Here is a 15,789-nt window from a genome sequence, read left to right as displayed (position 1 = left end):
GGTGCCCAGGAAACTGGGATGAAAGGGGTTAACAGGGAAGGACTGGCTATCTCTCTGGGCCATGATTTCCTCAGACTCCCTCAGAGACCCAGGTGTCCCGGGTCCCCCCCCCCAATACTGGGCCTGGGGCCAGTTGCAGTTCTTGGCTGTCACGTGCTTTCCCGACTTAGCTGGGCCAGGGGAGGAGCAAGGTCCAGAGTCAAATATGCTCCAAGCCCGAGGTTGACCAGAAGGGAGCAGGCAGGCAGACGGGTCTGATCCCTCTGAGGTGCTCCAGCCATGAGGCTCCTCCTGGGGCTGATCTGGGCATCTGGCTTCTTCGCCTTGTCTCTGCAGAAGTCCAGGTCCTGGAGGCAGGATGCTGGGTGCTTGAGCGGGGCCAGGGTTGGCGAGCGGACAGCAGGCGCAGGGGGACCTGATTCAGGAGCCAGGGGTAGAGGGGCCCTAGTGGAGGCTGGCTGCTGACCCTCGCCTGTTCTTCCCAGGTTGCTCCTGTTTTCTCCTTCTGTGGTTCACCTAGGGGTCCCCCTGTCAGTGGTGGTGCAGCTCCAGGATGCTCCTCCCGGGCAGGTAGTGACAGGATCAGTGTTCCTGAGAAACCCGTCCAACCATCGTCATCTCTGTTCTGCGGAGGTGGATTTCACCCTCAACTCAGAGAAAGACTTCATACTCCTCAGCCTCCCGGTAACTGGCCACGACGCCCTCTTGTTTCTGCCCAGCATCTCCCACTCTGTTCTCCTCTGTCTTGTAAATGTCTTTGTCTTCTCACTGGCCCCTCTCTCCTTCTCCTACGTAGTCATCTTCCCTGTTTCTGTCTCAGTCTCTCTTTTTCCTTCTGCTCTGTCTCTGACCCGCTCCCTCTCCTGTTCCCTTTTGTGACAGATCTCCCTGAAGGATGTGAAGGACTGTGGCCTCCATCTCCTCCGCAGAGCCCCCGAGGTGCAGCTTGTGGTCCAGTCGTCATGGCTGAAGAACTATCTGTCCAAGCAGACTGACAGGCAGGGTGTCAACCTGTTCTTCTCCTCTCGCCGGGGCCACCTCTTTCTGCAGACTGACCAGCCCGTTTATAACCCTGGCCAGCGCGGTGAGTCTTGGCCCTGGGGCCTCCACCTTTCACTCCTTCCCAGCCCCCTGAGTGAGAGCACCGGGAAGGCGCCCCACAGGAAGGCTGCTTTGCAAATATTTGTTCTCCTCTTCGTCACTCCCTGGAAGGGGTGGGGGGCCCAGGGCCCACCCTCCGTTGGCACCCTCCGTTGGCACCCTCCCTTGGCACGTGGCGTCCCGCTCACCTCCTCGCCCTCCATTTCCAGTTCGGTACCGAGTCTTTGCTCTGGATCAAAAGATGCGCCCATCCACTGATACCCTCACAGTCACGGTGGAGGTGAGTTCCCTACCTCTGATCTTCCTGACTGGCCAGGGCTGCTGCTCTGACCTCCCATTGTGACGACTTCTACCCCCATTGCAGAACTCTTGTGGCCTCCACGTGCGGAAGAAGGAGGTATATGCTCCCACCTCCATCTTCCAGGATGACTTTATGATCCCAGACATCTCAGAGTAAGTGCTCCCCACCTAGGGCTTGCCCCCACCTACGCCCTGTTCCCTTGGCTTTCCACCTCCAGCACTTAGCCATCCCGAGCTCCCGTTAGCCCCTGGTTCACCCCTGAGGTCCTCTTCCTAGGGAGCCAGGCCACTGGCTCTCCATGGGCCTCTTGTACACATGGGCTGAGTCTCTCCCTTGTTGTCCTCAGGCCAGGGACTTGGAAGATCTCAGCCCGATTCTCAGATAGCCTGGATTCCAACAGCAGCACCCAGTTTGAGGTGAAGAAATATGGTGAGAGCTGGAGACTCCAGGGACAGGCAACTCCTTTCCTGCAGGGAATAAGGGGTGGGAGGAGAGAGGGTAGGGGCAAGGCAGGGGCAGGGAGATGTGGCTGCCACAGCGCAGAGGGGCGGGGAGTCTTTAAAGGGCCCTTTCACAAGGGTCTGACCCTCCCTTTGCCCTGGGTCAGTCCTTCCCAACTTTGAGGTGAAGATCATTCCTGAAAAGCCCTACATCCTGACAGCACCTGGCTTTCTCAGTGAAATCCAAGTAGACATCCAGGCCAGGTAACTGCCCCTGACCCCCAGGCTGGGCCCTGCTCCCAGGGCTCCCCATTCAGTATGAACATGCCATGGAACTCCACTCCCTTCTCTCGCCCCAGCCCTCCTCCCTCCCAGACCATTCCATTCTTTCCTCTGGCCCTTAGCCCACCCTCTTCCAAATCTCTCTGCCATGGCAGGTACATCTATGGGAAGCCAGTGCAGGGGGTGGCATATGTGCGCTTTGGGCTCCTGGGAGAGGACGGTGAAAAGACTTTCCTTCGGGGGCTGGAGCATCAGAGCAAGGTAGGAAGGAGGGAGGGGATGCATGCGGTAGGTGAGGAGAGGGAGGGAGGGTGAGGATGTGAGGCTGGAGACTAAAGGTCTCTTCTCATCACATGTCCTGTCTTCTTTGCCCCAGCTGATAGATGGCCAGTGTCGCATTTCCCTCTCAAAGGCTGAGGTTCAGGGTGCGCTGGAGAAGCTGAGTATTAATATTAATGACCTCCCAGGGCAGCGCCTCTATGTGGCAGCCTCCATCATTGAGTCACCAGGTGAGTGGCTTCCCCTGGTTATAAGCCCAGACCCTCGCCTCTGACCTCTGAGCTGACCCTCTGTTCTCCAGCACTGACACCCGCTTTCTTCCCCTCATCTGGGACCCAAAGCCAGGAAAGACCCAGGAGACTATCTCTCTCCAGCTGCATTTCTGGGTGGTTTCTGGGGAAGTGGTACCTTCCTCCCATCTCAATTTATTTATTTTTTTACCCACACATCCATCCATCCACCCATCCATCCACCCATCCATCCAATCATCTGTCCATCCACACATCCACACATCCATCCAATCATCCATCCATCCATCCATCCATCCATCCATCCATCCATCGATCAGACACATGTTACATACCATCTGTGTGCTGGGCCCTGTGTTGGCCTCGGCAAACATAGAGACCAACAGGAGGTGGCCTGTCCCCTGAAGTGTTCAGTCTTGTGGGTGGGAAACACTCGAGCAGCCTCCCGCTGGCTCTTCTTCCCCTGTCTTCTTGGGTCTCTGTCCTCCACCTCCCTCCACCCTGTGTCTTGCAGGAGGGGAGATGGAGGAGGCAGAGCTCACATCCTGGCGTTTTGTGTCATCTCCCTTCTCCTTGGATCTGAGCAAAACCAAGCGACACCTTGTGCCTGGGGCCCCCTTTCTGCTCCAGGTTTCTTCTGGAAGGGGGAGGATGGGCGGTGGAGGGAGGGGGTGGTCAGGAGGACACAGGGTCTCACTGCCCACTCTTTCCCCTGCCCCTCCTGCACCTACCTAGGCCCTGGTCCGCAACATATCAGGCTCCCCAGCCCTTGGCATTCCCGTCAAAGTTTCTGCCAAGTTGTCTTCTGGATCTTCTTCTAAAAACCAGGACTTTCAACAAAACACCGACAGGAGCGGCCAAGTCATTGTTCCCATTGCTGTCTCTCCAACAACCTCAGAAGTGCAGCTTTTGGTAGGACTCCTCCTCACGGGAGAGGGAGGAGAAGGAGAGAGGGTTCCCGGGCTGAGAGGAGAAGCTGGGTACCTGAGTCTTTGCCACTGACCCTGCCACCCTGGCCCCCCTCTTCAGGTGTCTGCAGGCTCCACCCACCCTATCACAGGCAGGCTCACCGTGAGAGCCCCCTCGTCACGAAGCTCCGGGTTTCTGTCTATTGAGCAGCTGAATCCTCAACCCCCTAAAGTCGGGGACACCATTAACCTAAACCTGCGAGCCGTGGGCATCAGTGGGAACAGCTTCTCTCATTTCTACTACATGGTGTGCATGCGCTGGGTTGTAGCAGAGGACGGGTGCAGGAGGGTCTCAGGCAGGAAAGGACCCTTGGGGTCGGGTGGCAGTTTCAGGGCTGAGGATGTGCAGTGAAGAAGACACCACTCTTGCCCCAGATCCTATCCCAGGGCCAGATCGTGTCTGTGCATCGAGAGCCCAGGAGGACACTGACCTCCGTCTCCGTGTTTGTGGACCATCACCTGGCACCCTCCTTCCACCTGGTGGCCTTCTACTATCATAGGGGCCTCCCAGTGGCCAATTCCCTGCGAGTGGACGTTCAGGCTGGGGACTGTGAGGGCAAGGTAACTGGCATTGGGAGAGATAGCATGCATATATGTATTGGGGGGAAGTTAAGAGAGAAAGAAGACAGGGTGATTGCAAACAAGGTGTGGGTCTAGTTTGGGGTGCACTGGGGAAGCACATGACTGAAATCTCTCTCTACTCTGACTGCCCTCTACCTCCTGCCTCTGCCAGCTGGAGCTGAATGTGGATGGTAGCAAGGAATACCGTCCTGGGGATACTGTAAAGCTCCACCTGCAGACAGATTCTCCAGCCCTGGTGGCACTGGGAGCTGTGGACATGGCTCTGTATGCTGTGGGCAGCAAGTCCCAGAAACCCCTTGACATGGTCAAGGTTTGTCAAGCCCCTCTCCCTCATCCTCCATCCCCTCCATCCTCATTCTCCTGCCGCTTTGAGCCCTGGGCCCAGCCCCTAGATCTCACTCATGGCTCCTCCCAGTCTTCCCGCAGGCCTTGGCCCCCGTGGACTCTATCCCCCTCTTTCGGATTTGTCCATACCCTGCCTTCTCACCTGGAGCTGAGTGGCCGACGTGTCCCACAGCCACTCCTGTCTCTGCAACATCTCTGCCTTTTCTCACCAGGTCTTTGAAGCTATGAACAGCTATGACCTTGGCTGTGGTCCTGGGGGTGGGGACAGTGCCCTTCAGGTGTTCGAGGCAGCTGGTCTGGCCTTTTCTGATGGAGACCAATTGACCTCTACCAGAAAGAGTGAGCACAGAGGAGGAGGGAACGTGGGTGGTGGGAAGATGGGGAGGAAGTGGGGCTGGAGGGGGTAAGACAGGAAGAGGAGGGGTGAGAAGGGCTGGGCTGGGAGACGGAGCAAGGAGAGAGGGTGGGAGGCCACATAACCCCCACGGCTGGCTGCAGTCCTTCTCTCTACCAGGTCTGAGCTGTCCCAAGGAGACAAAAACCCGGAAAAAGAGAAACGTGAACTTCCAAAAGGCAATTCAGGAGAAGTGTGAGTTGTGGGTGCCTGTGAAACCCTCTACTTGGGCCCCAGGATCAGGGTGGGGTTTGGCCTGTTGGCTCCTCGGCTTCTGGGCAAGCCAGTACCTGGTGCTCAGGGCCAGAGACCCAAGTCCCAAGCTTGAAGGTGCGCAGGTGGGAGGCACTCTCCTTCGGCCTCTCTGGAGTTCCTGGTCCCTCAGGGTGAGTCCTTGTGCATCTTGAGGTCAGGCTGGGAGATGAGGCATGTCTCCTTTTTGTTCCCTCCTGCTCACCCTCGCCTGGCCCCGCAGTGGGCCAGTACGCTTCCCCCATGGCCAAGCGCTGCTGCCAGGATGGGCTGACGCGACTGCCCATGGCGCGCACCTGTGAGCAGCGGGTGGCTCGTGTGAAGCAGCTGGACTGCCGGGAGCCCTTCCTGTCCTGCTGCCAGTTTGCTGAGGGCCTGCGCAAGAAGCTCCAGTCCAAGGACCAGGCAGGCCTTGCCCGAGGTGAGGGGCTGGATGGGGCCAGGGGACTGGCAGGGGCAGCTGGAGGGGCAGAACGGCCCCTCCTCATTGCCCTCCACTGTGGTCCCCCAGCCATGGAGATCCTGCAGGAGGAGGAACTGATGGATGAAGATGACATCCCCGTGCGCAGCTTCTTCCCTGAGAACTGGCTCTGGAGAGTGGAGACAGTAGACCGCTTCCTCCAGTGAGAGCGTGTGGTGGGCCTGGCCTTGTCTCTGGGAGGTGTCTGGGATCAGCCCGGGGCGTGACAGAGTGTGTCATCTTTCCCATTGCAGATTGGCACGGCCGCTCCCTGACTCTCTGACCACGTGGGAGATCCATGGCGTGAGCCTGTCTAAAAGCACAGGTGCAGTCACCCTGTCTGGGCCTATGGCCTTCCTCTACCATGCCACCTTGACCAGGCTCCCTTTGCTCTTGGTACGGGATGGCGGGGCAGAGACACGAAGTCGGCACGCCATGCACCAGGCCTGAGAAGCCAGAGAGTAGGGACAGGAAGGGGCGGAGCTAGGACCCCAATGCTGTGATGCCCGCAGGCCTCTCATATCTGCCCCCTCCATCCATCAGGCTTGTGTGTGGCTACTCCTGCCCGGGTCCGAGTATTCCGGGAATTCCACCTGCACCTCCGCCTGCCTGTCTCTGTTCGCCGCTTTGAGCAGCTTGAACTGCGGCCTGTCCTCTACAACTATCTGGATGCAGATATGACCGTGAGGCCCCTTGGGAGCCTGAGCGTTCGGAGGTAGGGGGTAGGCAGGTGAAGGGTGGGGAGCCTAACTGGGCTGGGGCTCTGGCCCTCCCCATCTTTCTGTCCCCAGGTGAGCGTCCACGTGTCCCCAGTGGAGGGGCTGTGCCTGGCTGGGGGTGGAGGGCTAGCCCAGCAGGTGCTGGTGCCCGCGGGCTCTGCCCGGCCTGTGGGCTTCTCTGTGGTACCCACAGCGGCTGCAGCTGTGCCCATTAAGGTGGTGGCTCGAGGATCCTTGGAGTTCCCTGTGGGGGACGCAGTATCTAAGGTTCTACAAATTGAGGTGAATGGAACACCCCTGAATCTAGGTCCCCAGGCTCCCAGAATTAACCCCCACAACCCTGAGCCCCTCTCTACTGGCCAGACCAGAGACCCAAATCCAATGCTCTGGTCTGTTTGCGTCTTCTATAATTCTGATCCGACTCTGCCCCTGAAGTTCAAACTCCAAGTCCTGAGGAGTCTGCATTGGGAGGGGCAGGCTGTGGTCCTGTGTGATCTCTCACAGCTGTGTTTCCCCTGAGACAGAAGGAAGGGGCCATTCACAGGGAGGAGATGGTCTATGAACTCAACCCCCTGGGTGAGTGACCCCCACCCCCAGCCATCAGTGTCCTAAGAGGGTTGTAGGTCGCAGGGGATGTAGACAGCAGGACAGATTACCGACTTCTGTCATCTCCCCAGACCCCCGAGGCCGGACCTTGGAAATTCCTGGCAACTCTGATCCCAATATTATCCCTGATTCAGATTTCAGGAGCTTTGTCAGGGTCACAGGTGAGAGTGTCCTCTAGTCCCTTCCCAGTGGCCCCCCTTGGAGTCATGTGAAACCTATAGACCTGTTTGATCCCATGACACCATGATCCTCTGACCCTGGGTCCCCCGACCTGCTCTCTGATCCTTAACTCTTTCCCTCCCCTATAGCCTCAGATGCATTGGACACTTTGGGCTCTGAGGGGGCCTTGTCACCAGGAGGCCTGGCCTCCCTCCTGAGGCTTCCCCAGGGCTGCGGGGAACAAACCATGGTCCTCTTGGCTCCAACATTGGCTGCTTCCCGCTACCTGGACAAGACAGAGCAGTGGAGCAAGTTGCCCCCTGAGACCAAGGACCACGCTGTGGATCTGATCCAGAAAGGTTCTGGGCGCAGTAACAAGCAGGAACTGGGGCCAGGAGAGGGCAATTAATGGAGGCTAGGCAGCCCAGGTGGCTGGAAGGGGGAAGAGAGAGGGTGCCCAATGGAAATGGGGAGCACGGCTTCGGGCACAAATAGTGGGAGAGTCAGTGTCACCTCAGTAGCCACCTCTTCTCTCCAAGGCTACACGCGGATCCAGGAGTTTCGGAAAACAGATGGTTCCTATGGGGCTTGGTTAAAACGGGACAGCAGCACCTGGTGAGTTTGGGAGAGAGGTTCTGGGTTTCCGAAAGGGGCCGGGGCTGGTGGGGGCAGAACCAGGTACAGTGGGAGGGTAAATTACCAGGTGCCTGGGGGAGTGGGGCCATGCCCCTTGTAGAAACCAGCCTCTATCCCCAGCCATTCCTTTCTCCCCTCTAGGCTCACAGCCTTTGTGCTGAAGGTACTAAGTTTGGCCCAGGAACAGGTGGGCGGCTCACCTGAAAAGCTGCAGGAGACGGCCGAGTGGCTGCTGTTGCAGCAGCAGGATGACGGGTCATTCCAGGACCCCTGTCCAGTTATGCACAGGGAAATGCAGGTGTGGGGCTGGGAGGCTGGGTCAAGGAGCACAGGTGGGAAGAGCCTCCCAGCTCCTGACCCTCCTGGTTGACGTCTTCTCTTCCCCCCGCTTCAACTAGGGGGGCTTAGTGGGAAATGACGAGACCGTGGCACTCACAGCCTTTGTGGTCATCGCCCTTCAGCACGGGCTGGCTGTCTTCCAGGACAGGAATTCAGAGCAGTGGAGGAGAGTGGTAAGACACCTGTGCGTCTGCCCTTCGCGGGTCTCCCTTCTCCTCAGGAACCCAGGTGTCCAGCCCCGAGAACTTCCTCCCCACTTTCTTCTAGGAAAACTCCATCTCCAGAGCAAACACATTCTTGGGAGCAAAAGTAAGTAGTGGGCTCCTGGGCACCCATGCAGCCGCCATCTCAGCCTATGCCCTGTCGCTGACCAAGGCCCCTGAGGACCTGCGGGATGTTGCCCACAACAACCTCATGGCCATGGCCCAGGAGACTGGTGGTGAGGGAGCCTGGGGCTCGGGGGACCTTGGGAACCTTGAGTGTGCTCACAGGGGGAAATTGAATGAAGGAAGGCCCCCAGAGGGAATCAGGGCACGAGCAGGGACGACTGGGGTAGAATCAGGAGAGGCTGACGGGGAGCGTCAACAGCCAGGCAACTAGCATCCTCCCCCTGTTCACCTGTGGTTCTCCTTTCACTCCCAGATAACCTGTACTGGGGCTCAGTCATCAATTCTCACAGCAACGTCCTGCCACCCACCCTGGCTCCTCGCAGCCCAGCAGACCCCATGCCCCAAGCCCCGGCCCTGTGGATTGAAACCACAGCCTATGGCCTGCTGCACCTGCTGCTTCGGGAGGGCAAGGCCGAGATGGCTGACCATGCTGCGTCCTGGCTGACCCGCCAGGGCAGCTTCCAAGGGGGATTCCGCAGCACCCAGGTAGAGGCTGCCCTGGGGCTCTGGGGGATGAGTGGTCCTGAGACCAAATGCCTGAGTCCTGGCCCAACATCCCCAGGACACGGTGATCGCCCTGGATGCCCTGTCTGCATACTGGATCGCTTCCCACACCCCTGAGGAGCAGGGGCTCAATGTGACTCTCAGCTCCATGGGCCGCAGTGGGTTCAAGTCCCATGCGTTGCAGCTGACCAACCACCAAGTTCAGGGACTGGAGGAGGAGCTGCAGGTGAACCCTTCCCTCACCTGGGTTGCCAGGACGCCTGGGCCTACCTCCGCCAGGCCAGAAGCCATCCCTGGGCCCCGCCCCCATAGAATCCCCAGGGCACCTCTTTCTGATATCTTTGCTGGAAGTCTTACTGGCTGTGTGAACTTGAGAAAGTCACCAAGCCTCTGAGCTTCCTTTTTCTCGTCTGAAAATGATGCATGCAAAGTCTACCCCACAGGGGTTTTAGGAGGCTGCAGTGAGAGAATGCATGTGAAAGTGGAAACTTTGTGGAAATGTGAGATGGGGAGAAGAGGTGGGGTCGTTTTTCGGGAGGAGGTAAATTAGAGCAACAAACAGTGTGCCCTCTGACATCTCTTTCCCTTTTTTGTTTCTGAAAGTTTTCCTTGGGCAGCAAGATTAATGTGCAGGTGGGAGGAAACAGCAAAGGAACCTTGAAGGTGAGAGCTGGCTGGATGCCTGGAGCCAGCAGGATGAAGCTGGGGTCTTGAGTGGGAGACCTGTGGGCACACCAGGGCTGGCATCCCCTGTGCTCTACCCTGGGCACTTCCCCACTACTCTGGTCTCCACTCTTTCTGAGCACCTGTTGTTCCTTTTACCCCCTCGGTGCTGATGCTCCAACACCTGGCACCTCAGTCCCAGCCTCCCTCTTGAGCTCCGGGTCCTTGTGTCCCACAGCACCTTAGACATGGTTGTGCCCTAAGCCCCTTCTTCCTCCTGCATCCCCTTGTCTGGTTGATGGTGTCCCTTCCCTGCAGGAGCCCGGCTGTCACCCCAGGGGCCATCTTAGTGCCCCTACTTCCCGAGCCCCTCATGACCCCAGTACCTCCTCCTCTGCTCCTACCCCAGCCCTGCCCACCCTCCCCAGACAGATCCACCCACCTGCACTGATCTTCTTGCCTTGAACGTGCTTCCCCTGCTTCTTGTCCCCCCTGACAAATTCATTGTCCTCCTTCAAGCCTCAGCTGGAAGCCTTTCCTGAACTTTCCATTCCAACCTCTTCTGTGCACTGTGTAGAATGCTTGCCCCCAGGCCTGGTCCTTGCTTCCCACTCTCTCACCGTCTAACCCAACACCTGGGCCCATTCCTGGACTGGTCCGGGAAGGGGGTGAGAAGGGGCCGAAGGCCTCGGACTCCTTAGCTCAGGGAGGTCCCTTTGGCGTGGCTCTGGAGAGAGCTCTGTGGCCCCAAATGTCCTCTCTCCACCCCTTGCTGAGCCAGGTCCTTCGTACCTACAATGTCCTGAGCATGAAGAACACGACCTGCCAGGATCTTCAGATTGAAGTGATAGTTGTTGGCCACGTCGAGTACACGAGTGAGTGTTGAGGTCAGAGGTGGTGGATCCCTGAGAGACTGGTGCCAGGACTGAGCCACGATGCTGTCCCCATGCAGTGGAGGCGAATGAAGACTACAAGGACTACGAGTATGAGGACCTGCCAGCCAAGGATGACCCAGCGGCCCATTCCCAGCCCGTGACGCCCCTGCAGCTGTTTGACGGACGGAGGAACCGCCGCAGGAGGGAGGCACCCAAGGTGGCCGAGGAACAGGAATCTAGGGTGCAGTACACCGTGTGCATCTGGTGAGCTCTGGGGGCGGCCTGGGGCGCGTGGGGCACTGCTGGGCGGGGAGAGGGCAGGACCAAGGTTGGGCCAGGTGACTACAACCTGGCACGGTTGGGACCCAGACAACAGGGTGCATCTCCCCACAGGCGGAATGGCAAGGTGGGGCTGTCGGGCATGGCCATCGCGGACATCACCCTCCTGAGTGGATTCTATGCCCTGCGGGCCGACCTGGAGAAGGTGTGGCCAGCTGCCCAGAGGGGCCCCTTGTGCCCTCGGGAGCCCTGCTCCATCCCCACAAGGCCCCCAGCTGCTGAGCCCGGTCATGCGCAGGGCCCAGGACTGCCTCCCTGTGACCGGCTCCCCTTCCCCACAGCTGACCTCCCTCTCTGACCAGTACGTGAGTCACTTTGAGACCACGGGGCCCCACGTCCTGCTGTACTTCGACTCGGTGAGCAGGGAGGATGACGGGAGGCACTCATGGCACTGGGTTTCCTGAGCTGGTGCTGAGGTTTCCCAGGAAGCAGCTGTACCTGCAGCTAGTGCTCTTAGAGAGAACTTGTGATGTGAGCAGAGAGATGGCGCAAGAGTGCCCCGGGGCAGTTAGGGGGGCCCCGGGTGGGGGGGCCGCGGGCGGGGCCAGTGCCAGTCAGCAGGGAAGAGCTTGAGAGTGAGCCTCTCGTAAAGCTGAATTCATTCAGTTTGAGGAGCTACTTTTGTTTTGTTCTCTTGTTGACCTTCCCGTTTTGGTTTTTTTTTTTTTAATATGGAAGTATATTTTGATTTTTAAAATGATAATGGTCCTAGATGAGTTGTTTTTGTTTTTTCATGGCCTTATTTGGCTAAAACAGAGAGTTATCAACCCTCTGATGACCCTCCAAAAATGGTTTTTGAACATTTTCTCTAACCTCTTGGAGAAAATGTGAAAAAGGCATGTTAACACTTAGCCAGGTGTTTGTGGATCAGGGAAGACCCTCCCTGCCCAGTGCATGCAGAGGGCACAGACCCTGTTAGCTTGAGAAGCCAGGCAGAGCAGTCTGGTTGAACACAGTGGAAAATGAGGAACCAGGAAGATTTCAAGGCAGGGAGCTAACTGCAGCTTAGGAGGGAGACTAGCAGGGTACCAGGCTGGACTGGACTGGTGTGGGCATGAGGAGAAGTTTCTGGGCCTGAGTATGTGTGGTGGGGTCACGGGGGCCAGGCAGAGTGGCAGCACCTGCCCTTAGGTTGCGGCAGACTAAGGGAGGCCTTAGTTGTATCAGTGCCGAAGTGAGGCTGTCAAGTGGGTAAGTGGGTGGGAGAATGGGGGAGGGGGCAGGCTGAGTGAATTTGGAGAATTTAATACAGCCTGTAAAAATCTTAATGCAAGAAGAAGGCGGAATGTTTGGTTCGGGAATCACCAGCCTGGGAAATTTTGGGGAGAACCAGGGAGCCATGTGACCTCCACGGGGTGGGGAGCACAGAGGAGGGGAAGGCCGGCCTGGGGACTGTGCCTCTGGGAGGGCGGAGGAGGAGGGAATGTCAGGAATGATCAGATCAGAAGCCTGGGTGGTCGGGAAGCTAACCCTGAGCTTAGGAGAATGTGTCCATGATGTGAGACCCTGCAGAGGGGCCCGGGGCACTGGGGACTGGGATGCCTGCACCATGCAGGCAGTGAAGTCAGCAGAGACCTTGGGGAGCAGCTTTTAGAAATCCGGAGGCTGGAAGGTAACCAAGTGTGAAGGACACTGGAGCTGAGATAACAGGAACCAAACAGAGACAGGCCAAGGAAACACATCACAGCAGCCTGTGGGGCCCTGACCTCTCCTCCTCCCCACCTTCCCCCACAACGCCAGGTCCCCACCTCCCGGGAGTGTGTGGGCTTTGGAGCTGTGCAGGAGGTGCCCGTGGGGCTGGTGCAGCCGGCCAGCGCCGTCCTATATGACTACTACAACCCCGGTGAGCACTTCGGCAACACTCGGGAGGTTTGGAATAGGTGGCGGTGAAGGGTGACAGGGGAGTCCTGTGGCTCCATGGGACCGGGAGACAGAGAAGGGGGCATGCACCCTAACTCTCCCCTCTGTGCTCTTCTCCAGAGCACAAATGTTCTGTGTTTTACGGGGCACCAACCAAGAGCAAACTCTTGTCCACGTTGTGCTCTGCCGACGTCTGCCAGTGTGCTGAGGGTGAGACCCAGGGCCTGGGGGCCGGGGTGGGAAGACGGTATGGTTGGGGTCGACACTCTCTCATCTGGGCCCCTGATTTCAGGGAAGTGCCCTCGACAGCGGCGGGCCCTTGAGCGGGGGCTGCAGGAGGTGGATGCTTACAGGATGAAGTTTGCCTGCTACTTTCCCCGCGTGGAGTATGGTCAGTCTTCCTGCCCCAGCCCCAGGCCCAGCCCTGGCCCTGGCCCTGGCCCATCCTAAGGGTCTCTCTGATTGTGCCTGCTCCTCTCAGGCCCCCGGGCAGCCTTTCTGCTCTGCACTGAGGGCAACTAACCTCCCCTCCCTTCTCCTGAACTCCCTCGTAGGCTTCCAGGTTAAGGTTCTCCGAGAAGATGGCAGAGCTGCTTTCCGCCTCTTTGAGACCAGCATCATCCAAGTCCTGCACTTCAGTAAGAAGGGGACGGATAAGTGGGCAGGGCTGTGGGGATACAGGGGAGCTTTGGGGCCTGGCCGCCTGGAATAGTGAAATTTCAGCCAAATCTGAGCTCAAATCACCTCGGCCTCTTAGAAGCTCTGGGCTTGTCCATAAATAGAAAAGCAGTCACACCTCCTTGCTAGGAGTGGTGGGTCAGATGAGAGGCTTGACAAAGAGGCAAAGCCCCTGTCCCGCACCTTCTCCTCCCCCGTGACAATGCTTGTGGACGTTCTCCCCTCAGCCAAGGATGCCAAGGCCAAGGCTGGTCAGACCCGAAACTTCCTGGTTCGAGCCTCTTGCCGCCTTCGCTTGGAACCTGGGAAAGAATATTTGATCATGGGTCTGGACGGGAGCACCTATGACCTCAAGGGAGAGTGAGTTCTCTGGGCCCCTCGGTCTCTTGCTCTCCTCACACCTCACGCCGTACCCGTGCCCCCTCTGAAGCCAGGTGCCTCTCATGCTCTGCTGCCTGAGCATTGCCCTGCCCCCTGCTGACTGCCCCTTTGCCCCTACAGCCCCCAGTACCTGCTGGACTCGAACAGCTGGATCGAGGAGATGCCCTCGGAGCGCCTGTGCCGGAGCAGCCGCCAGCGGGCAGCCTGTGCCCAGCTCAATGACTTCATCAATGAGTACAGCACCCAGGGCTGCCAGGTGTAGCGGCTGCCCTCCTGCCTGCCCCGGGAGGAGCCTGAGCCAGGGAAAGCTCACGCCTGGATGGGTGCTGTGCCTGGTCCCCTGAACATAGCCCCAGGCAGGACCGGGGACTCAATAAAGGCCTTTGGCAGCAAAGTGTCAGTGTGCCTCTCCAGGGCTGGGACCAGTATCCCCACCGCCCCTTCCAGGTTTGGGGGGCCCAGGCCAGGGGTTGCATAATCTTAGGCTGTCAGAGCTGAGGTGACCCTTGCAGTGTCCAGCTCTGCCTGAACCCTACCCCACACCCCCACAGATGACTCCCTCGGAGCTCAGTCTCTCATAGGACCACCCCAAGCAGACTTGTGACCCAACAGATCACCCTGCACTCTGGGGATCCAATGTCCACACCAAGGCCTCCCTTCCACTGTGCCTGCAGGGCCCTCCCTGCGCCCAGGCAGTCCGTCACTGTGGCCTTCGGCGGGGCTCGTGCTGACCAGCACCTCAGCCCTTCTGCCTCGGGAGCAGTGTCCAGCCACACGTCTTCCACTCTGGCATCATGCAGCTGGCAGTCGAGACCTGGCCCGTTTGGGACTCAATCCCTTAATTAGCCGCATTATGTAACTCTCCCAGAAGGTTGTGCAATCTTCAGGTCAATGATGTCTGCATCTAGAGGCTGATTTTAAACAAACCAAAAGGCCGACTTTGGTGTATTTGTTAATTCTCTGCAGGGACTGCTATTCTACTGGGGTCAACCCTTGCCACCTGCCTGTCCGGCTCTTCCCATTGGGTGGCACTCCTTGGGTCTTCAAGGCTGACCTAGAAGTTCATTGAAAAATTTGCTGAAGATTGGCTAATAAAGCAAGAGCCTACAAGAGACCCACTTTAGGGTGAAGGACACACATAGATTGAAAGTGAGAGGATGGAGAAATTTGATGAGTAATTTTGATGGAAACAGAGAGCACAACAGCCTGCCATTCAACCATTTAACAGAAATTTGTGGAATTCTCCCTCCATGCCATGCCTCGTGCCAGGCCCCCACCCTCCATGAAAGGTGTGATGTCAGGGAGCTGCAAGGTCCTGTGCGGCACAGAGTTGAGGCATCTGACTCAGTCTGGGGGTATGTGAGGAGTCCAGGGGAGGCTTCCTGGAGGAAGTGACATCTAAGTTGGATTCTGAAAGATAAAGAGTAGGGATAGATGAGAGTGTTTGTGGTAGAAAATATAAAAGGCCTAGAGGCTAGGGACAGGACAGGGCACATTTAGGGGCACGGCATGTAGACATTCATGTCTGGGATTTTGATGTGGAGGTGGTGTGGAACAGATGGGGCTGGCAAGGTAAATGGTGTCAGTTCATGAAGGGATGGTCACAAGCATGCCAGCATTCCAGGTCTCTCTCCTTTTGAGTGGAGGCCCCCTCCTATCCCAATGTAGCTTTGAGAAGTCCTGACCTTCGCCAGTACTTCAGAGGCTTCCGAGGACTGTTGTTTACATGGCCCGGTTGCTGCCCATCAGATCTCTCCCAAAGGCTGATTGGCCTGGTGGTGGCATAAACCCATTTGTAAGAACAAGAGATTAAGCTAACGCTTGTGTCAAGATGTGGCCTGGGGCTGGGAGGTCAACCACAAGGAAGGTACCAGCTGTTGCTGCCCAATCCCAGAAACCCCACCCCATTTTCTCCCTCCTCACCCTGGGCATGGATCTGGGCTGAGCCTCCTCCATCGGGACCCCCAGCGGTTAACGCTTCAAGCTAGT

At 57.9% G+C, this 15,789-nt stretch overlaps 1 protein-coding gene across 1 annotated transcript; it reads left to right on the top strand.

The window, feature by feature from the left end:
- The first annotated feature begins 195 nt into the window (after nucleotides 1-195).
- Nucleotides 196-14,194, top strand: C4A (complement C4A (Chido/Rodgers blood group)). Its single transcript, XM_072945321.1, has 41 exons — nucleotides 196-344; nucleotides 486-684; nucleotides 883-1,084; nucleotides 1,311-1,381; nucleotides 1,466-1,554; nucleotides 1,749-1,831; nucleotides 2,010-2,106; nucleotides 2,280-2,385; nucleotides 2,501-2,633; nucleotides 3,166-3,281; nucleotides 3,387-3,563; nucleotides 3,681-3,866; nucleotides 3,995-4,180; nucleotides 4,353-4,511; nucleotides 4,759-4,885; nucleotides 5,061-5,135; nucleotides 5,416-5,613; nucleotides 5,704-5,815; nucleotides 5,907-5,977; nucleotides 6,196-6,335; nucleotides 6,444-6,653; nucleotides 6,896-6,947; nucleotides 7,049-7,138; nucleotides 7,286-7,495; nucleotides 7,676-7,751; nucleotides 7,914-8,070; nucleotides 8,171-8,284; nucleotides 8,379-8,550; nucleotides 8,754-8,986; nucleotides 9,063-9,230; nucleotides 9,608-9,667; nucleotides 10,449-10,542; nucleotides 10,620-10,806; nucleotides 10,936-11,026; nucleotides 11,163-11,237; nucleotides 12,622-12,724; nucleotides 12,862-12,951; nucleotides 13,034-13,132; nucleotides 13,296-13,379; nucleotides 13,647-13,779; nucleotides 13,921-14,194. The coding sequence occupies exons 1-41, from the start codon at nucleotides 280-282 to the stop codon at nucleotides 14,060-14,062; spliced, it is 5,232 nt and encodes a 1,743-aa protein (XP_072801422.1). The 5' UTR covers nucleotides 196-279; the 3' UTR covers nucleotides 14,063-14,194.
- The last annotated feature ends 1,595 nt before the right edge of the window (nucleotides 14,195-15,789 follow it).

This window comes from Vicugna pacos, chromosome 20 (genome assembly GCF_048564905.1).
Source record: "Vicugna pacos chromosome 20, VicPac4, whole genome shotgun sequence".
NCBI lineage: Eukaryota > Metazoa > Chordata > Mammalia > Artiodactyla > Camelidae > Vicugna > Vicugna pacos.
The sequence above is the reverse complement of the archived record's forward strand: the minus strand, read 5'-3'. Positions and strand labels throughout refer to the sequence as shown.